A 22,641-nucleotide genomic window follows, 5' to 3' on the forward strand; every position below is an offset into this window, starting at 1 on the left:
ATATTAATCTGCAAACATTCTGTGAACTGCTTGCAATGCATTTACATCCTCCATTAAATAAGGTGTCCAACTGTACTTCAAATGTAGTCTCATTCATGTTCTGTATACTATAGCATTAACTCCCTACTTTTGTATTCAATGCCCCTCATGACAAATCGTAGGATCATACAGTGTAGAAGAGGCCCTTCACCCCATTGAAGATGCACCAGCAGGCAAAAAACACCTGACCTCCCTCCTAATTCCACTTACCAGCACTTGGCCCATAGCCCTGAATTTTATGAGTTGCCAAGTGCTCATCCAGATACTTTTTAAAGCACGTGAGGCAATTTGCCTCTACCACCCTTCCAAGCAGTGGTTGTAAACTGTCACCACCCTCTGGGTAAAAATGTTTTTCCTCACATCTTTCCTGAACCTCCTGCCCCTCACCTTGAACCTATGTCCCTTTGTAATTGACCCTTCAACTAAGGGGAGCAGCACCATATTCATTCTGACCATTTATCTCATAATCTTGTACATCTTGATCATTCAGTTATCTTCGCTTCAACAAAAATGTTCCACCCCAGGCAGCATCCTAGTGAATCTTCTCTGCACACCTTCCAGTGCAATCACATCCTTCCTATAATCTAGTGACCAAAACTGCACACAGTACTCCTGCTGTGGCATTACCAAAGTTCTATACAACTCTAAAATTACTTCCCTGCTTTTGTAACCTATGTCTTGATTGATTGTTGCAAAAGTCCCAAATGCTTTGGCACCACCCTAGTAACATGCCTTCAGAGATTATTTGACTGCGATCCCTTTGTTCCACGGAACTTTCTAGTGTCATGCCATTCATTGAATACTACCTTGTCAAATTACTTCTTCCAAAGTTTATCACATATGATAACATTCAATTAGCTCTCCTAATTAAATGTAGGAGTTAAAGAACAAAAGAACAAAGAACAAAAACAGGCCCTTCGGCCCAACGAGCCCGCATCGCCATTTTAACATTACCAGTCCCCCCTCCACCCACGACCCTTATCTATTGTTTATGGCATTCCACATTGAGGGAAGCTAATTTAGGGACAATTTAATGCCTCCAATCAGCCTAATTGCACATTTTTGGGGTGTGGGAGGAAACCGGAGCACCTGGAGAAAACCCACACAAGCACGGGGAGAATGCGCAAACTCCCACAGACACTGGCCCAAATCCATGTGTCTGCACAGCAAACAGTGATAGTCACTAAGCTGTCGTGTTGCCCAGCATCAGGTCCAGTTTAGGCGCACACTAACGACATGAAGCACTAGGCTACTCTCGAACATTCAAGAGCAGCCCTAGTATGACCTATCGTGTGTAACCCATCTCATTGGACAACAAGGCGGACCGACTTAAAACCTGTGAATTAAAAGAGAAAAACATTAGTATCATACCACATCCTTTTACATTGCCAGGGACGTCCCAATGCTAATGAACCTTATTTAAAACAATCTCCTATATCCTCCCATCTCCAACCCACTCATGTGCCTGTCTAAGTAACTCTTAAACAACTCCAGCATGCCTGCCTCCACCACCTTACTTGGCAGAGCCTTCCATACCCCCACTACTCTCTGTGTAAAAAACCTCCCTCTAATATCCGTGTTATACCTCTCCCGCCTCACCCTAAGCCCGTGGCCCCTCATACTGTGTGTCTCTAACATAGGAATTAGCTTACCTCTGTTTACTCTATACCCTTCATAATCTTATATACCTCTATTAGATCCCACCTCAGTCGCCGTCTTTCAAGGGAAAACAGCCCCAATTTACTCAATCTTTCCTCATATCCCAGTCCTTCCATACCAGGCAACATCCTCTGCACTCTCTCCAGAGTCTCCACGTCCTTCCAGTAGTAAGGCGACTGTTTAGAGTCATGTGGAAGAAATTTTGCAGATGATACAAAAATTGAATATGTTTGATAGTAAGGAAGAAAGTTGTTGAGTGCAGGAAGATATCAATGGACAGGTCAAATGGCCAGAAAAGTGGCAAAGGTATTCAGGAGGAGATTGAGACGGATCATCAAATTGGCATTTCTGACTGAAGGTGGTTCCAAAGCCTTGTTTTTTGTAATGGTGCGTTAGGCTTACTCATCATTGTACAGTAGGATATTTGTGGAGCCTCATCCTCTAGTTAGTTGTTTAATTGTGCACCACCATTCACAATTGCATGTGGCAAGACTGCAAAACTTAGATCTGATTTGTTCGTTGTGAGATTGCCTAGCTCTGTCATAAGCATGTTGCTTATGCTGTTTGGTATGCAAATAATCCTATGTTGTAGTTTTACCAGGTTGATACCTCATTTTTAGGTATGGCTGGTGCTGCCTTTGGCATATCCTCCCCTGCACTGTTCATTGAATAAGGATTGATCCCCAGTTTGATGGAAATGTAGACTGGAGGAAATGCTGGACCATGGTGTTTCAGGTTATGGTTGTATACAATTCTGCTGCTGCTGATGGTAACCCACAGTGCCTCATGGATGTCCAGATTAGAGTTGCAAGATCTGTTCAAATCCCATTTAACGCACTGGTAGTGTCATACACAAGATGGAGGGCACCCTCAATTTGAAATCAGGACTTTCCACAAGAACTGTGTGTTGGTCACTCCAACCAATACTGCGATAGACAAATGCTTCTGCAACAGGTGGATTGGTGAGGTGAGGACAGGTAGATTTCTCCATCATGTTGGCTGTCTCACCAACTGCAGAAAACCTAATCCAGCAGGATTAGGTTTTCCTAAAATCCTAAAAATTCCTAAATCCTAAAAAATCCTTTAGGACTTGGAGCACGGTATCACAGTGGTTAGCACTGCTGCTTCACAGCCCCAGGGACTTGGGTTCGATTCCCGGCTTGGGTCACTGTCTGTGTTGGAGTTTGCACATTCTCCTCATGTCTGTGTGGGTTTCCTCGGGGTGCTCCAGTTTCTTCCCACAGTCCAAAGATGTGCGGATTAGGTTGATTGGCCATGCTTAAATTGCCTCTTAGTGTCCTGAGATGTGTAGGTTAGAGGGATTAGTGGGTAAAATATGTAGGGATAGGGGGGTAGGGCCTGAGTGGGATTGTGATTGGTGCAGACTCGATGGGCGAAATGGCCTCTTTCTGTACTGTAGGGTTTCTATGATTTCTGTGATTCTATGATTTCTATGATGTTGATATCTCAATGTCATATCTGAACTTAAACCTAATCTTGTCCATTTGAAACTTTAACCAATTAGGCAAAGGAGACAGTTTGGTACGGTAACTCAGGAAATCTTTACTAAGTTGTAGATTAATACCTATTAAAGATAGTGCAGGACTTGACGAGCATGCTATGGCTCTTGATTTCCAGTTCAACCTTGGGCACAGGCTGAAACTTGACATGATTTTACCGGCTCATTGTGCTAGTCGATTGGTGTGGTGAGCTAGTAAGATTGCATGAGAGGTTGAAAATCCAGTTCATGCTTGGATTTTCACCTCACCCTATCTTATTGGATTTGTTTTGCCAGCAAAATTGGCCTCACACCCAGAAACAGTGCCAAGCCAATTTAAATACCAATGACGTGATTAACATGTCACGAGTGAATCCCAGACACTATTGTCTCGGCTAATCACAGCTGGTCTCCACCAGTGGAGATCAGATGTGATGGCCTTGCCAAAGGGATCAGTTGCCACTGATGCCCCCTGGGTGGTCCAGGGCATGGCTGGACGGGGTCCTAGGGGAGAATGCCAGCCTGGCAGTGCTCATTCGGCAGCCTGGCTGTACCCAGAGAGCATCCCATCAGTGCCCATTGGGCACCATATCTGTGCCGGGGCAGTGCCAAGTGAGTGGGGTCTGAGGGGGGTTGGGCAATGATAGGTGGACAGGGGGATGCTCCACAGAGAGGTTGAGAGACCCTGCAAGGGTTGGTGAGCTCTGCAGATGGGGTGATCAGTGCAGGGGAGCTCTGCAGTTGGGGGGTAGGTGGTAATGCTCGGCGGTGGGGAGCTCTGAAGATGAGGTGGATGATTGGCGATGGGTGGGGGAGGTCTGCAAGGGTTGGTAATTGGCCAGGGAGGAGCACTCTGCAGAGTGGGTGGTGATTGGCAGGGGTAGGGAACTCTGTAGATGGGTTGGGGGGAGGTGATTGGTGGGAATGGGGGAGGGAACTCTGAAGATGGGGGTGGGGGAACAGTACGGAATGATCGGCAATGGGGGAGGAACAGACACAGGGAATGTAAAATTTCACTGCTGATGGTAGAATGCACTTAAGTGGCTATTAATTAGCCAATTGAAGGAATTTCGTATTAGGTGAAGCTGGAGTCAGATGTAACAGTATTACAATTAAATAAAGGTGACTACAAGGACATGAGGGAGGAGCTAGCCAGAACTGATTGGAAAGGAAGCCTATCAGAGAAGACAATGGAATAGCAACGGCAGGAGTTTTTGAGAGTTATTCAGCAGGCACAACAGAAATTCATTCCAAGGAGGAGGAAGCATGCTTAAGGGGAGGATGAGCATCCATGGCTGATGAGGGAAGTCAAGGACAGCATAAAAGTAAAAGAAAAAGAATACAATGTGGCAAGAATTTATGGGAAGCCAGAGGATTGAGAAGCCTTTAAAAGCGAGCAGAGGGCAACTAAAAAAGCAATAAGGGGGGAGAAGATGAAATATTAGTGTAAGCTAGCTAGTAATATGAAAAGATCGAGTTTTTTTCAATGTATAAAAGGTAAGAAAGAGGCAGAAATAGCCAATGGACAGTGGAAAATGAGGCTGGAGGAGTAATAATAGGAAACAAATCAATGGCAGAGGAACTGAATAGTTACTCTGCATCTGTCTTCATGGTGGAAGACACCAGTGGATGCCAGAGCTCCAGGAGAGTCAGGGGGCACAGGTGAGTGTACTGGCCATCACTAAGGAGAAGTTCTGGGGAAGTTGAAAGGTGTGAAGGTAGATAAATCACCTGGACTGGATGGACTATACCGCAGGGTTCTAAAAGAGAAAGCTGAGGAAATTGTGGAGGCATTGGTGGAGATCTTTCAGGAATCACTGGAGGCAGGGAGGGTAGCAGAGTACTGGCAAGTAGCTAATGTAACACCATTGTTTAAGAAGGCAGGGAGGCAGCAGATGGAAAATTATAGGCCAGTTAGCCTGACTTCAGTCATTGGCAAAATTTTGGAGTCCATTTTTAAAGATGAGATTGCAGAGTACTTGGAAGTGCATGATAAAGTAGGATTGAGTCAGCAAAGGGGAGGTCATGTCTGATAAATCTGTTATTTGAAGAAGTAAGAAGGAAGTTAGATAAAGGGGAACAGTGGATGTGATTTATTTAGATTTCCAGAAGGCCTTTGATAAGGTGCCACATGAGCGACTGTTAAATAGGTTAAGTGCTCATGGTGTCATGCATAGAGGATTGGCTGACGGGCAGAAGGCAGAGAGTTGGAATAAGTATGTTTTTTCAGGATGGCAGCCGGTGGCTAGTGGTGCGCCTCAGGGGTCAGTGCTGGGACCACAACTTTTCACAATATACATTTAATGATTTAGAGGAAGGAACTGAAGGCACTGTTGTGAAATTTACAGATGATACAAAGATATGTAGAGGGACAGGCAGTATTGAGGAAGCAGGGGGGCTGCAGAAGAACTTGGACAGGTCAGGAGAGTGGGCATAACAGTAGCAGATGGATTACATAAGAACATAAGAACATAAGAAATAGGAGCAGCAGTAGGCCATCTAGCCCTTCGAGCCTGCCCCGCCATTCAGTAAGATCATGGCTGATCTGTCATGGCTCAGTTCCACATTCCCGCCCTCTCCCCATAACCCTTAATCCCCTCTCTTATCAAAAACCCATCAACCCGCGTCTTAAAAATATTTAGCGAGGCAGCCTCCACCACTTTAACGGGCAGAGAATTCCAGAGATTCACCACCCTTTGAGTGAAGAAGTTCCTCCTCAACTCCGTTCTAAACCGCCCCCCACTTTATCTTGAGGCTGTGCCCCCTAGTCCTACTATCCTTTCTGAGCGGGAAGGGTCTCTCCACCTCTATCCTATCCATCCCATTCATCATCTTATATGTCTCAATGAGATCTCCCCTCATTCTTCTAAACTCTAACGAGTACAAGCCTAATTTATTCAGCCTCTCCTCATAGCTCAACCCCCTCAACTCCGACATCAGCCTAGTAAACCTCCTCTGCACTCCCTCCAAGGCTAAAATATCCTTGCGTAAGTACGGCGCCCAAAACTGTGCACAGTACTCCAGCTGCGGCCTCACTAATGCCCTATACAGCTGCAGCAAGACCTCCCTACTTTTATATTCAATCCCCCTCGCTATGAAGGCCAGCATCCCATTCGCCTTCCTGACCACCTGCTGCACCTGCAAGCTGGGTTTTTGCGACTCATGCACAAGGACCCCCAGGTCCCTCTGCACCGTCGCCTGCTGCAGTTTTTTGCCACGTAAGTAATAGTCCTTCCTACCATTATTCCTACCAAAGTGGACCACCTCGCACTTGCCAACATTAAATTCCATTTGCCATTTCCTGGCCCATTCGCCCAGCCTATCTAGATCCTTCTGCAGACTCTCCACACCCTCCGCACAATTTGCCGTTCCACCAATCTTGGTGTCATCAGCAAATTTCAACACCCTACACTCAGTTCCCTCCTCCAGATCATCTATATAAATGGTAAATAGCTGAGGCCCCAGCACCGAGCCCTGGGGCACTCCACTAGTCACCATCCGTCAATCCGAATAGCACCCACTGACCCCCACTCTCTGCCTCCTATTTGACAACCAATCCTCTATCCACACTAACACCCTACCCCCAACTCCATGTCCCCTGACCTTCTGCAATAACCTCTTGTGAGGTACCTTGTCAAACGCCTTCTGAAAATCAAGAAAGACCACATCCACCGGCTCTCCTCTATCCACCGCCCTAGACACATCCTCATAGAACTCCAGTAAATTACAAAGTGGGAAAGTGTGAGGTTACGCACTTTGGAAGGAGAATGGGGGCATAGACTATTTTCTAAATGGGAAAATGCTTAGGAAACCAGAAACACAGAGGGATTTGGGAGTTATTGTTCAAGATTCCCTTAAGATTAACGTGCAGGTTCAGCTGGCAGTTAGGAAGGCAAATGCATTGTTAACATTCATGTCGAGAGGGCTAGAATACAAGAGCAGGGATGTACTTCTGAAGCTATATAAGGCTGTGGCCAGACCCCATTTGAAGTATTGTGAGCAGTTTTGGGCCCTATATCGAAGGAAGGATGTGATGGTCTTGGAAAGGTCCAAAGGAGGTTCACAAGAATGATCCCTTGAATAAAGAGCTTGTCGTATGAGGAACATTTGAGGTCTCTGGGTCTGTACTCATTAGAGATTAGAAAGATGAAGGGGGATCTTATTAAAAGTTACAGGATATTGCGAGGCCTGGATAAAGTGGACGTGGAGAGGATGTTTCCACGAGTAGGAAAAACTAAACCAGAAGGCACAACAACAGCCTAAAGGGACGATCCTTTAAAACAGAGATGAGGAGGAATTTCTTCAGCCAGAGAGTGGTGAATCTGTGGAACTCCTTGCCGCAGAAGGCTGTGGAGGCCAGGTCATTGACTATCTTTAAGACAGAGGTAGATAGGTTCTTGATTAATAAGGAGATTGGGGTTATGGGGAAAAGTTAGGAGAATGTGGATGAGAAAAATATCAGTCATGATTGAATGGCAGAGCAGATTCGCTGGGCTAAGTGGCCTAGTTCTGCTCCGTTGTCTTATGGTTTTATGGATGCAAATCCCGAACCTTCCCTCAACCCACGACCCGAATCATCTCACAGAATTGCCCTCTGTGTCCTTTCACATTGAAGGGTTTCCTGTATGGGGTGTCTTTCACTTCCTTGCTCTCACCTGTCAACCGGACGCTTGTTGCTGTCTTTGGCGGAGTCCCCTCTGGAAATCCTCTGCCTTAACATCAGGGACCTGGGATGGAGGGGGCTACACGCAGCAATCCCATACAACCATCTGTAGCATCAGTTCATGGACCCCCAAGATGCCTGGCCTATGTAGAGCACGGAACAATACAGTACAGGAATAGGCCTTTTGGCCCACTAAGGCTGCACCAATCTGCAATTTCTATCTCCCCTAAAATTACCACCTCTTACCTTAAACCTGTGCCCTCTTGTAGTTGACCCTTTACTCTGGGGGAAGAAAGCCTCCAACTATCCACCTTATCTATGTGTCTCATAATTTTGTAGACTTCTATTAGGTTGCCACCCCCCCTGCCCCCCCTCCCCCACTCCCCCCTCCCAGCCTCCCCCCCTCCCCCCAGCCTCCATCTTTTCAGTGAAATCAATCCGAGTTTATCCAATCTCACCTCATACTTAAAACCCTCCAGACCAGCAACATCCTGGTAAACCTATTTTGCACCCTCTCCAAAGCATCTACGCCCTTCTGGCAATGTGACAACTAGAACTGCATGCAATACTCCAAAAATGGCATAACTAAAGTTTTATACTGCTGTAACATAACTTGCCAACTTTTCCAGTGCCCCAGCTGATAAAGGCAAGCATGCTATATAGAAACATAGAAGATAGAAGCAGGTAGAGGCCATTTGGCCCTTCGAGCCTGTTCATTCATTCATCACAATCATGGCTGATCGACCAATAACCTAATCCTTCTTTCTCCCCATAACCTTTGATCCCATTCGCCCCAAGTGCTATATCTAGCCGCCTCTTGAATACATTCAATGTTTTAGCATAATTATTTCCTGTGGTAATGAATTCCACAGACTCACCTGTCTGGGTGAAGAAATGTCTCCACATCTCCATCCTAAAGGTCTCCAACCTCTCTGAGACCTCCCCTCATTCGGCTGAACTCCAGCGAAAACAATCCTAATCTTGTCAATCTCTCCTCATACATCAGTTCCGCCATCCCCGGAATCACCTTGGTAAATCTTTGCTGCATCCCTTTGAGAGCCAGAACATCCTTCCTCAAAACAGCACACAATATTCTAGATGTGACCTCATCAAGGGCCTGTATAATTGCAACAACCCATCCCTGCTCCTGTGCTCGAAACCTCTCGCAATGAAGGCCAACATATCATTTGCCTTCTTTACCACCTGTTGCAGCTGAAGGCTTGCCTTCAGTGACTTCCAGGAATCAGTCCTAAGGAGGAAAGCAATACTTCCCTTCAACAATGGAAGTTTACAGCTATGTAGCACGCATTTATAGTAAGAAGTCTCACAACAGCAGATTAAAGTCCAACAGGTTTATTTGGTATTACAAGCCACTAGCTTTCGGAACGCTGCTCCTTCATCAGGTGACTCACCTCATGAAGAAGCAGCGCTCTGAAAGCTAGAGGCTTGTGCTACCAAATAAACCTGTTGGACTTTAACCTGCTGTTGTGAGATTTCTTGCTGTGTTTACCCCAGTCCAATGCTAGCATCTCCACATCATGGCACTCATTTATAACATACTTTTCATCAGCATCAGATGTCTCAAAACAATTTACAACCAATGAAGTATTTTTGTAATGTAAGAAACATAGCTGCTAATTTGTACACTGCAATTTCCCATAAACAGCAATGTGATACTCCCAGATAATCTATCACTGAGAAATAAATGTTAGGAAGAACACCAGGGATAACTTACTGCTCTTCTTTGGAATGGTGTCATAGGATCTTTTACATCTGACTGAGAGGACAGATTGGCTTTGATTTAGTGCCTCATCTCCAACTGTGCAGCACTCCCTCAGAGAAAATCAATAAGAGACGGATGTTTATTCATCACTGAATTATCCTCAATGAAGTCCACCCCTTTAAATGTACTGTTTTGTTTCTTATTCTTATTTTTGTTGCTGCGCAGGTAAACATGAAACAATAAGTGAGAAGCTCTTGCAGGCTTTTCGAACATTGAGGTAAGGTGAAACATTCTACAAAGATGACATTTAAATACTTCTTGTCCACATATCTGAGAATTCAGAAGGTTGAGAGGGGAGGGAAGCATTAGAGAACAGGAAAGGGATTCTGAGAAAAGAATGTTGGCCAACATAAAGGGGAATCCTAAAGTCGTCTTTGGTATGCAAGTGGTAAAACAGTTGTGAAAGGAACAAAGAACAAAGAAAATGACAGCACTCCAAGCCTGCATCAACCACGCTGCCTGACTTAACTAAAATCCCCTACACTTCCGGGGACCATATCCCTCTATTCCCATCTCATTCATGTACTTGTCAAGATGCCCCTTAAAAGTCACTACCATATGCACTTCCACTACTTCCCCCGGCAACAAGTTCCAGGCACTCATCACTCTCTGTGTAAAAAATCTGCCTCGTACACCTCTTTTAAAACTTGCCCCTCGCACCTTAAACCTATGCCCCTAGTAATTGACGCTTCCACCCTGGGAAAAAGCTTCTGACTATCCACTCTGTCCATGCCTCTCATAATCTTGTAGACTTCTATCAGGTCTCCCCTCAACCTCCGTTGCTGCAGTTTCTCCAACCTCTCCTCATAGCAAATGCCCTCCATACCAGGCAACATCCTGGTAAATCTTTTCTGTACCCGCTCCAAAGTCTCCACATCCTTCTGGTAGTGTGGCGACCAGAATTGAACACTATATTCCAAGTGCGGTCTCACTAAGGTTCTATAAAACGTCAACATGACTTACCAATTTTTAAACTCAATACCCTGGCCGATGAAGGCGAGCATGCCGTATGCCTTCTTGACGACCTTCTCCACCTGCATTGCCACTTTCAGTGATCTGTGTACCTGTATACCCAGATCCTTCTGCCTATCAATACTCCTAAGGGTTCTGCCATTTACTGTATAAGAAGAGTAAGGCTGATTAGAAACCTAAATGGGAATTTACATATGGAGACAGGGGACAGGGCTGAGGTATTAAATTATATAAAAGGGACAGTAGCAATGTGGCTGAATAATATGAAACAGAGAGTAATACTCAATGGATATCTTTCAGGCTGGATGAAGGTTTATAGTGCTGCTTTCGATGGATTAGTATTGGACCCTTGCTTTTCCTGATATGTATGTTAATGATCTCAAAGTTTATGGATGACGCAAAACTTAGAAGTATTGTAAACTGTAAAGACGCCAATGTCAAACTTCAAAAAGATATAGACAAGTTGGTGGAGTTGACAGAAGTGACAATGAAGTTCAATGTGAAGATGCATTTTGGTGGGAAGAACATGGAGAATCAATATAAAACAAAGGGTAAAATTCTTAAAAGGGTGCAGGAGCAAAGGGACCTCGGTGTAAATGTGCATTGTTTGTGGCAGGAGAACTGGAGAAAACAGTTAATAAAACAAATAGTATTTTGTGCTTTATTAATAGAGGCGTAGAATACAAGATGTCGAATTTGTACAAAAGCTGGAATATTGTATTCAGCTCTGGGCATCATACTATAGGAAGGATGTGAACTCATTGGAGAGATGCAGAAAAGGGTTATAAGGATGGTTCCAAGAATGAGAAACTTAAGTTATGAAGATATGTTGAAGAGGTTTGGAACTGTTTTCCTTGGAGGGAAGTCCAAGCGGAGGTGTGAAAGGGATGTTGAAAATCATGACAGGATTGACAGAGCAGATGGGGAGAAACTGTACACACTTTTAAAAAGATCAAGAATGAGAGGGCACAGATTTAAAGTGATTTGCGAAAGAAGCAAATGTGATGTGAGAAAAAGCTTTTTCACACAACTGACGCAATCTTAAGAAAAAGATTCTAAGTGCTGAATGAGGAGAAAGCAGGAGAGTTTCAGACCGGTTTCTTGGGCAATCTCTCAAGAGTTTGAAAATGCAATCTCTTATTTTTGGACAGAAGTGCAATTCTTACTATAGAAACTAGAAGTAGGAGTAGGCCATTTGGCCCTTCCAGTCTGCTCCTCCATTCATTATGATCATGGCTGATCATGCAATTCAATATTTTGAAACCCTCCCCTCCCCGCATATTCCTTGATCCCGTTAGCTCCAAAAGCCGAATCTAATTTCTTCTTGAAATCACACAAAGTTTTGGCCTCAACTATTTTCTGTGGTAGTGAATTCTATGCATTCGCTACCCTCTGGGTGAAGAAATTTCTCTTCACCTCAGCTCCAAAATGTTTATCCCTGATCCTCAAACAATGACCCCTAGTTCTGGACTTCTCCCACCATCAGGAACATTCTTTCTAAATCTACCCTGTCTAACCTTGTTAGAATTTTATAGGTTCCTATGAGATCCCGTCTCACTCTTCTAAACCCAGTGAATATAATTCTAACTGATTCAGTTTCTCCTCATATGACAGACCTGCCATCCCAGAAATCAGCCTGGAAAACTTTCGCTGTACTTCCTCTATAACAAGGACATCCATCCTCAGATAAGGGCACCAAAACTGCACAATAGTCCAGGTGTGGCCTCACCCTATACAATTGATGTAAAACATCCCTATTCCTATACTCAAATCCTCTCACGATGAAGGATGACATATCTGCCTGCTGTACCTCCATGCTTACTTTCAGCAATAGATACACAATGTCACCGAGGTCTCACTGAGTATCTACCTCTCTCAACTTGCACCCATTCAAGTAATAATCCCTTTCCTTATCATTGCTACCAAAGTGGATAACCTCACATTTATCAACATTATACTGCATCTGCCATGTAGATGCCCATCCACTCAGCCTATCCAAATCATGCTGAAGCATCTCTGCATCCTCCTCACAGCTCACCCTCCCACCCAACTTTATCATCTGCATTTTTGGATATAATACATTTAGTTCCTCTTCCAAATCATTAATATGTAAACAGTTGGGGTCCTAGCGCAGATCCCTGTGATATCCCACTAGTCACTGCCTGCCAATCAGAAAAAGACCTATTTATGCCAACTCTTTGCTTCCTATCTGCTAACCAGCTTTCTTTCTCAAGACATTTACCTGCAGTCCCATGCGCTTTAACTTTGCATGGTAATCTGCTATGTGAGGCCTTGTTGAAAGCCTTCTGAAAATCTAAATAAACCACATGCACTGGTTCTCCTTGGTCAACTCTACTAGTTACATTCTCAAAAACTTCCAATAAATTCGTCAAGCATGATTTCCCTTTCGTAAATCCGTGCTGACTTTGTCTGATTAGTTTTTTTTATTCATTTGTGGGATATGGGCCCCGCTGACTGCTCAGTATTTATTGCCCATCCCTAGTTGCCCTTGAGAAGATGGTGGTGAGTTCCCTTCTTGAATAGCTGCAGTCCACGCGCTGTGGGTTGACCCACAATGCCGTTAGGGGGGGAATTTCAGGATTTTGACACAGTGGCTACGAAGGAACGGTGATATATGTCCAAGTCAGGAGGGTGAATGGCTTTGAGGAGTACTTGCAAGTGGTAGGTGAAAGGGATAGGCAGGATAGTGGGGGATGTAAAAGGGGTGGGGGAGTTGTATTACTGGTTAAGGAGAATATCACAACTGCACTGAGGGAGGACACTTCAGAGGGTTCAGGCAGCGAGGCAATATGGGTAGAGCTCAGGAACAGGAAAGGTGCAGTCACAATGTTGAGGGCTTATTATAGGCCTTCCAACAACAGTGCGAGAGAGAGGAGCAGATATGCAGACAGATTTTGGAAAGATGCAAAAACAACAGGGTTCTTGCGGTGAGTGATTTTAACTTTCCCTGCATTGACTAGGACTCACTGCTTAGGGGCTTGGATGGGCCAGAATTTGTAAGGAGCATCCAGGAGGGTTTCTTGAAACAGTATGTAACTAGCCCAACTTGGGAAGAAGCCATATTAAACCTGGTATTGGGGAATGAGCCCAGCCAGGTGATCAAAGTTTCAGTAGGAGAGTATTTCAGGAACAGTGATCATAATTCCATAAGTTTTAAGGTACTTGTGGATAAGGACAAGAATGATGCGCAGGCAAAGGTGTTTAATTGGGGTAAGACTAACTAAAACAATATTAGGCAGGATCTGGAAAGTGTAGATTTGGAGAGATTGCTTGAGAGTAAATCAACACCTGACATGTAGGTGTCTTTTAAATGTCAGCTGATTGGAATTCAGGACCGGCATGTACCTGTGAGGATGAAGAAGAAATGTGGCAAGTATTGGGAACCCTGGATAATGAGGGATATTATGAGCCTCGTCAAAAAGAGAAAGGAAGCATTTGTAACATCTAAAAGGATTGAGACAGATGAGGCACTTGAAGAATATAAAGAACTTAAAGAAGGAATTAGGAGGACTAAAAGGAGCCATAAAAAGTCCTTGGCAAACAGGATTAAGGAAGGTCCGAAGACATTTTATATGTATGTAAAGTGCAAGAAGGTAGCCAGGGTTGGCGCATTCAAGGATAATGGAGGGAATCTATGCATGGAACCAGAGGAAATGGGTAAGATACTAAATGAGAACTTTGCCTCAGTATTCAACAAAGAGAGGGACTTGATGGACGCGGAACCTAGGGTAAGGTAGGGTATGTAGATATTCTGGGTCAAGTTGATATCAAAAAGGAGAAGATATTGGGTGTCTTAAAAAGCATTAAAATGGATAAGTTCCCAGCACCTGATGGGATCTATTCCAGAATACTGAGGGAGGTAAGGTCAGAAATTGCTGGGGCCTTGACAGAAATCTTCATATCCTTATTGGCTACAAGTGAAGTTCTAGAGGATAGCCAGTGTTGTTCCTTTGTTTAAGAAGGGCGGCAGGGATAATCAGGAAATTATAGGCTGGTGAACTTTATGTCAGTGGTATGGAAATTGTTGGAAAAGATTCTTAGGACAGGATTTACTCACATTTGGAAACAAATGGACTTATTAGTGATAGACGACATGGTTTTGTGAAGGGGAGATTGTGCCTCACTATCGAGTTTTTCGAGGAAGTGAAGATGATGATGTGGCACGATGGTTAGCACTGCTACCTCACTGTGCCAGGTACCTGAGTTCAGTCACTGTCTGTGTGGAGTTTGCACATTCTCCCTATGACAATGTGGGTTTCTTCCAGTTTCCTCCCACAGTCATGCTAATTTGATCCGACTGTCATGGGGATTAGCAGGGTAAACGTATGGAGTTACGGGAACAGAGTCTGGGTGGGATTTCGGTTGGTACAGACTCGATGGGCTGAATGGCCTCCTTCTGTACCGTAGGGATTCTGTGATAGATGAGGGAAACACAGCGGACTTCAGTAAAGCCTCATTGGTACCTCATTGGTAGACTGGTACAAAAGGTGAAGACACACGAGATCAGAGGAGAGCTGGCAAGATGGATACAGAACTGGCTTGGTCATAGAAAGAAGTCTGACAACACCAGATTAAAGTCCAACAGGTTTATTTGGGAGCAAAAGCCACTAGCTCTTGGAGTGCTGCTGCTTCATCAGGTAAGTAGGATTTCAGTTCACAAACGGCACATAGACACAAACTCAATTTACAAACTAATGGTTGGATTGCGAGTCTTTACAGGTAATCAAGTCTTAAAAATACAGACAATGTAAGTGGAGACAGGATTAAGCACAGACGTGTATTGTCTCCAGACAGGACAATCAGTGAGATTTTGCAAGCCCAGGCAAGTTGCGGGGGTTACAGATAGTGTGACATGAACCCAAGATCCCAGTTGAGGCCATCCTCGTGTACTCGGAACTTGGCTATCAGTCTCTGCTTAGTCGTGTGTCGTGAAAGCCGCCTTGGAGAATGCTTACCTGAAGATCAGAGGCCAAATGCCTGTGACTGCTGAAGTGATCTCCAACAGGAAGAGAATACTCTGGCCTGATGATTGTCGAGCGGTATGCCTTCATCTGTTGCCGTAGCATCTGCATGGTATCCCCAATGTACCATGCCTGGGAACATCATTTCCTGCAGCATATCAGGTAGACAACATTGCAAGTGTATGTACTGTATACCTGGTGGATGGTGTTCTCACATGATATGATGGCATCTGCGTCGATGATCCGGCACAGATCTTGCAGAGGTTGCTGTGGCAGGGTTGTGTGGCGTTGTGGTCACTGTTCTCCTGAAGGCTGGGTAGTTTGCTGTGGACAGTGGTCTGTTTGAGGTTGTACAAATCATTCTACAACTCACCTGCTTCATCCTGGACCACAATGTCTTCACCTTCAACAACCAGTTCTTCATCCAGACACACGGAACAGCCAAGGGGACCAAATTCGCATTTCAGCATGCCAACATCTTCATGCACTGGTTCGAACAAGACCTCTTCACCGCACAGGACCTTCAGTCGACGCTATACACAAGATTCATCAATGACATTTTCTTCCTTTGGACTCATGGCGAACAATCACTGAAGCAACTATATGATGACATCAACAAGTTCCATGGACTTCTCTCCAGAATCAGTTGCATTCTTGGACACATGCATCTCCATCAAGGATGGTCACCTCAGCACTTCATTGTACCGCAAGTCCATGCATTACCTCATAATGCTCCACTTCTCCAGTTTCCACCCTAAACACGCTAAAGTAGCCATCCCCTATGGACAAGCCCTTTGTATATACAGGATCTGCTCAGATCAGGAGGATCACAACAGACACCCACAGACACTGAAAGACGCCCTGATAAAAACAGGACATGACGCTTGATGCATCGATTGACAATTCCGACTCGCCACAGCGAAAAACCGCACCGACCTCCTAAGAAGACAAACACGGGACACAGTGGATAGAGTACCCTTCGTTGTCCAGTACTTCCACAGAGCAGAAAAGCTACGACATCTTCTCCGGAGCCTTCAACGTGTCATCGATGAAGACGAACATCTCACCAATCTCACCATACCCCCACTACTTGCCTTTAAACAACCATGCAACCTCAAATAGATGATTGTTCACAGCAAACTACCCAGCCTTCAGGAGAACAGTGACCACAACGCCATACAACCCTACCACAGCAACCTCTGCAAGATGTGCCGGATCATCAACACGGATGCCATCATCTCACGTGAGAACACCGTCCACCAGGTACACGGTACACACTCTTGCGACTTGGCCAACATTGTCTCCCTGATACGCTGCAGGAAAGGATGTCCTGAAGCATGGTACATGCAGACGCTACAACAATAGATGAATGGACACTGCTCAGCAATCATCAGGCAGGAGTGTCCCCTTCCTGTTGCGGAACACTTCAGCAATCAAAAACATTCAGCCTCTGATCTTTGGGTAAGTGTTCTCCAAGACGGCATTCACGACACATGACAATGCAGAATCACTGAGCAGAAACTGTTAGCCAAACTCCACACACATGAGGACAGCCTCAACCGGGATCTTGAGTTCATGTCAAACTGTCTGTGACCCCCACGACTTGCCTAGATTTGCAAAATCTCACTAACTGTCCTGGCTGGAGACAATACATATCTCTTTAACCTGTGTTTAACCCTCTCTCCACTCACATTGTCTGTACCTTTATGACTTGATTATTGCATTCCAATCATTATCTTGTGAATTGAGTTTGTGTCTATATATGCCCTGTTTGTGAACACAACTCCTCCCTCACCTGAAGAAGGAGCGACTCTCCAAAAGTTTGTGCTACCAAATAAACCTGTTGGACTTTAACCTGGTGTTGTGAGACTACTTACTGTTAAGTATTCCTAGTTTTAATTGCTTCATCATTGGCAGCTATGGTTCAGCTGTTAAGGCTGTAAATTCTGGAATTTTCACCATAAACCTCTCTACCTCTTTTTCTCTTTAAAGATACTCCTTAAAACCAACCTCTTTGACCAATCCCTTAGTTATTTGCCCAGTATCATTTATAGCTCAGAATAATTTATTTTTGATAACGCTCCTATGAAGTTGTTTGGAGTATTTTACTAAGTTAAAAGTACGACATAAATATAGCAAACGTTCTGCCTTTGTTTAAGAAGGGCTGCAGGGAAAAGCCTGTGAACTACAGACCAGTGAGCCTAGCGTCTGTAGCACTACGACACAGATGTTAATCCCCTTTAGCTCGCTTCGCAATCTGCTACAATTATTTGGGAAGATGTTACCTTAACATTAATAGTTTCATTAATACAAAGACCTGACACTCGCTTTAAGTGAATAATTAACAAATTAGTTCATTCAACCAACCAGGAACTTTAAGTAAACAAGTAGCATTTTAATTAAAGGATAGTTTGACTGAAATGCTGCTCAAATAGAGACAAGAACCATTCAGTATTAAAACATTCATAACAGAATCTTAGTCACTCTCAAAATACTATATGCAACCAGGTCTGATTTCTTGGAAAAAATTTTAGAGTTCTTCTGTAGTTGTCCGCTGGCTGTAAGGTCTTTCTGACTCAGTATCCTTCTGTTAGATAGCTGGATATTTCATTTAAGAGATATTTAAACTGGCAGGGTGGAGTGCTACACTAGAGATGAATGCTGGCTTTTTAACTGGCTGCTCTGGCCTCTGGAGATGTTCTCACAAGATGTTCCCCTGATGGCTCTCGCCTTTTATACCTGCCATGCCTTGCAATTTTCTTATGCCATGATTGGTTTGAAGGCGTCAACACTATCAAATTCAAATCTGACAGGTTCTTAATAGTTGATGATCCTTTTTAAACTGATAGGCTGGCAGAATGCAAAAGCCTGCTACCAAGTCAATTTGATGATTCATCCTTTTGAAACAAATGTTGCAACCTGGAGTCTGTGTGTACTCTGTGTAGTCATGATGTGGGTATGCCGGCGTTGGACTGGCGTAAACACAGTAAAAAGTCTGACAACACCAGGTTTTAATCCAACCGATTTATTTGATAGTAAACGCACAAGCTTTCGGGGTTAGTCCCTTCGTCAGGTGAATGGAGAGTTCTGGCCTCAGACAGAGCATATAAAGCACAGACAGTTTAGAGATTACTGATTAGAATGCGAATCCTTACACCTAACCTGCTGTTCAAGACCTGAAGTGGTTGACCTGTAACCCCCGTGACTTGCCTGGGTTTGCAAAACCTCACTTACTGTACTGTCTGGAGACAATACACATCTCTTTAACCTGTGATCAGTGCTCCTTCCACTCACATTGTCAACCACTTCAGGTCTTGAACAGCAGGTTAGGTGTAAGGATTCGCATTCTAATCAGTAATCTCTAAACAGTCTGTGCTTTATATGCTCTGTCTGAGGCCAGAACTCTCCATTCACCTGACGAAGGGACTAACCCCGAAAGCTTGTGCGTTTACTATCAAATAAATCGGTTGGATTAAAACCTGGTGTTGTCAGACTTTTTACTGTACTCTGTGTAGCACAGAACACAAAAACAACTTTTAAAGGGACCACGCATTGTTTTCGTTCCCTGCCATGTTTTTTACAATTCTTTTATATATTTGTAAACATTCTTTATCACATTAAAAATTCAATTTCACAACAGTAGTGGGTAAGTTGTTAGATGGTATTGTGAGAGACAAAATCTATAAGCATTTGGAGGGCAAGAACTGATTAAGGACAGTCAGCATGGCTTTAAGAGTGGAAAATCATATCTCGAATCTGATGGAGTTTTTTGAAGGGGTAACCAAGAAGGTCAATGAGGATAAAGCAGTTGATGTTGTCTACATGGACTTTCACAAGGCCTTTGACAAGGTACCACATGATAGGTTGTCACGTAAGGTTAAATCTCGCAGGATCCAGGGTGAGGTAGCCAAATGGATACAAAATTGGCTTGATGACAGACAGAGGGTATTATAGAGGATTGTTTTTCAAACTGGAGACCTGTGAGTGGTGTGTCTCAGGGATCGGTGCTGGATCCACTGTTATTTGTTACTTATATTAGTGGTTTGGATGAGAATTTAGGAGGCATGGTTAGTAAGTTTGCAGATGACACCAAGATTGGTGGCATAGTTGACAGTGAAGAAGGTTAATTAGGATTGCAACAGGATCAATTGATCAATTGGGCCAGTGGGCCGATGAATGGCAGATGGAGTTTAATTTAGATAAATGTGAGGTGATGCATTTTGTTAGATTGAATTGGGGCAGTGAATGGTAGGGTGTTGGGGAGGGTTATGGAACAAAGAGACTTAGGATTACAGGTTCATAGCTCCTTGAAAGTAGAGTCACAAGTGGACAAGGTGTTGGAGAAAGCATTCGGCATGCTTGGTTTCATTATTCAGAACGTTGAATACAGGAGTTGCGACATCTTGTTGAAATTGTACCAGATGTCCCAATATTAGTAAGGCCACACCTGAAAACTGTGTACAGTTCTGGTCACCCTATTATAGAAAGGATATTATTAAACTAGAAAGAGTGCAGAAACAATTTACTAGGATGCGACCGGGACTTGCTGGTTTGAGTTATAAGAGAGGCCTTGATAGACTGGGACATTTTCCCCTGGAGTGTAGGAGGCTTAGGAGAGGTCTTATAGAGGACTGTAAAAAATGAGGGGCATAGATAATCAATATCTCTTCCCAAAGGTTGGGAAGTCTAAAACTAGAGGCTGTAGGTTTAAGATGAGAGGGGAGAGATACAAAAAGATACGGAAGGTGGTGAGAGTCTGGAACAAGCTGTCAGAGGCAGTAGTTGACACTGGTACAATTTTGTCTTTTAAAAAGCATTTAGGCCATTACATAGATAACATGGTGTAGAGGGATATGGGCAAAATGCAGGCAAATGGGACTTGCTTAGTGGTAAAAACTGGTTGGTATGGACAAGTTGGGTCAAAGGGCCTGTTTCCATGTTGTAGACCTCTAAATGCATCTTATTGTTGTCGGATGTGTTAGAATGTAAGAGTCCATGTATCAAAGAACGCTTTGTTGATGCTGTATTGTGGCTAACATGCAGTGATGACTGATGAGTAGCTTTTGTAACCTTCAAGGCACAGACATCTTGTTCAGTCAAAATCCAGTTAAGCTTGGTACATGACTCTGTTCATATAGTTATTTGAATGTAAAACTATTTTACAGAATCAGGCCATTTGGTTCAACAGTCTGTCCCAGTAGTTGTATATATAAAGGCCACCAAGTCTAATCCCATTATACAGCTCAATTCCCATACATATTATTTTCCAATGCATATTGATCCCATTCTACTGCTCACTTTGCATACTGTTCAGTATCCAACCCAATCTATTCCCATTCTTTTAGAGAGCTAGAGGCAAACTAGCAAGGAAGACCTCAAAATAGTAATTTCCAAATTATGCCTGTGCATGTGCTAGTGAGAAATAGGAGGATGGAACAGATGGATTTGTGGCTGAAGAGTTGCAAAAGGAGGGAGGGCCTTAGATTACTGGGACAGATTCTGGGGGAGGAAACCTGTGCAGGCTGAATAGGCACCAGGATGCAACATTTGAAAAGAGAAATTGGTTACATGAAGGACTGGGAGGGACTGACAGCACCAGAGTAAAAAATATTAAGTGACCAAGGAGGAATGCAACAAAGTCTAAATTATATAATTGTGCTGGATGCTAATGGCATGTTAATTGCATTATCAAGGATACATGGGAGAAGGGCATTGATTGATTAAGTACCTTGAGCACGTGTAAAGAAAGAGTTCTCAGTCATGAGGTATTGTTGAGGAAGGAGATATATATATGTGTCGCATTCTGTAAATAGATCTGTTATTAGATGAAAGATTGCTGTTTAGTTTCCCACATCACCATCTGTCTTCCAAAGAATTAATATTGGAGAGAAAAGGTGTTCTGGAGGGGTCATGGACAGATCTTTGGTTAGAGTTAAGAAACAGGCTTACCAGACTGATTCCTGGGATTGCAGGGCTGACATATGAGGAGAGATTGAGTTGTTTGGATTGTATTCGCTGAAGTTCAGAAGAATGAAGAGCGATCTCATAGAACATAGAGGCATAGGAATTAGGAGCAAGAGTAGGCAATTCAGCTCTTCGAGTCTGCTCCGCCATTCTGTATGATCATAGCTGATCTCCATCTCATTCTAACTCCGGTTCCCTGCCTTTTCCCCATAGCCCTTTATCTGGTTTCTGATCAAATATTTACCTGTCTCTTTCTTGAATCCATTGATTGATTCTGCATCCACTGTACTCTGGGGCAGTGAGTTCCATAGATTCACAACCGTCTGTGAGGAGTAGCTTCTCCTTATCTCTGTCTTGAATGTCCACCGTCTTTCTTTACAACGAAGACATCTTGTCCTAGACTGTTCTAAAAGGGCTCCATTTAGTTAACATTTACTTTATCAATCCCGTTGAGCATTTTATATACCTCAATCAAATCCCGCCATATTTTTCTGTACTCCAGTGAGTACAAGCCCAAACCACTCAACCGCTCCTCATATGACAGCCCCTTCAAACCTGGAATCTATTCAGTGAACCTCTCTGGACTGCCAGTAGTGCCACCACATGCTTTCTCAAAGAAGGTGACCAAAGCTGAACACAATATTCCGATTTTAGTCTCACCAATGCCTTATACAACTGTAACAACACTTACCTAATTTTATACTCTAGACCCTGTGCAATAAATGCCAAGATTCCATTTGTCTTCCTTATATCATTCTCCACCTGCATATCCTCTTACTGAGACTCATGCACAAAGGCACCTGGATCCCTCTGCATAGACACTTTTGTTTCTGAATCTGTTTCCATTTAAATAGTAATTTGCCCTTTTATTTTTCTGGCCAAAATGGATAACCTTGCATTTATGCACATTAATCTCCATCTGAGATTCTGGCCCATCCCTTTAACCTATCAATATCCATTTGTAAATTTTTTATCTCCTCATCACTGCCTGCTATCCCGCCTATTTTTGTGTCATGAGCAAATTTTGTTGTTACATTCTGTCCCTGCTTGTAGATCATTGATACAGATTGTGAATAGTTGT

General features: G+C 43.7%; 1 protein-coding gene across 1 annotated transcript in view; it reads left to right on the top strand.

Moving 5' to 3' along the window:
• Positions 1-22,641, top strand: part of sytl3 (synaptotagmin-like 3) — a 100,607-nt gene that overhangs the window by 44,093 nt on the left and 33,873 nt on the right. Inside the window, exon 4 of the mRNA XM_080183470.1 lies at positions 9,808-9,859. Within this exon, the coding sequence (XP_080039596.1) occupies positions 9,808-9,859 (52 nt within the window). The remainder of the gene's footprint in view (positions 1-9,807; positions 9,860-22,641) is intronic.

The sequence above is a fragment of the Carcharhinus amblyrhynchos genome, unplaced genomic scaffold (genome assembly GCF_965287045.1).
Source record: "Carcharhinus amblyrhynchos unplaced genomic scaffold, sCarAmb.v2.hapA chromosome_296, whole genome shotgun sequence".
Taxonomy (NCBI): domain Eukaryota; kingdom Metazoa; phylum Chordata; class Chondrichthyes; order Carcharhiniformes; family Carcharhinidae; genus Carcharhinus; species Carcharhinus amblyrhynchos.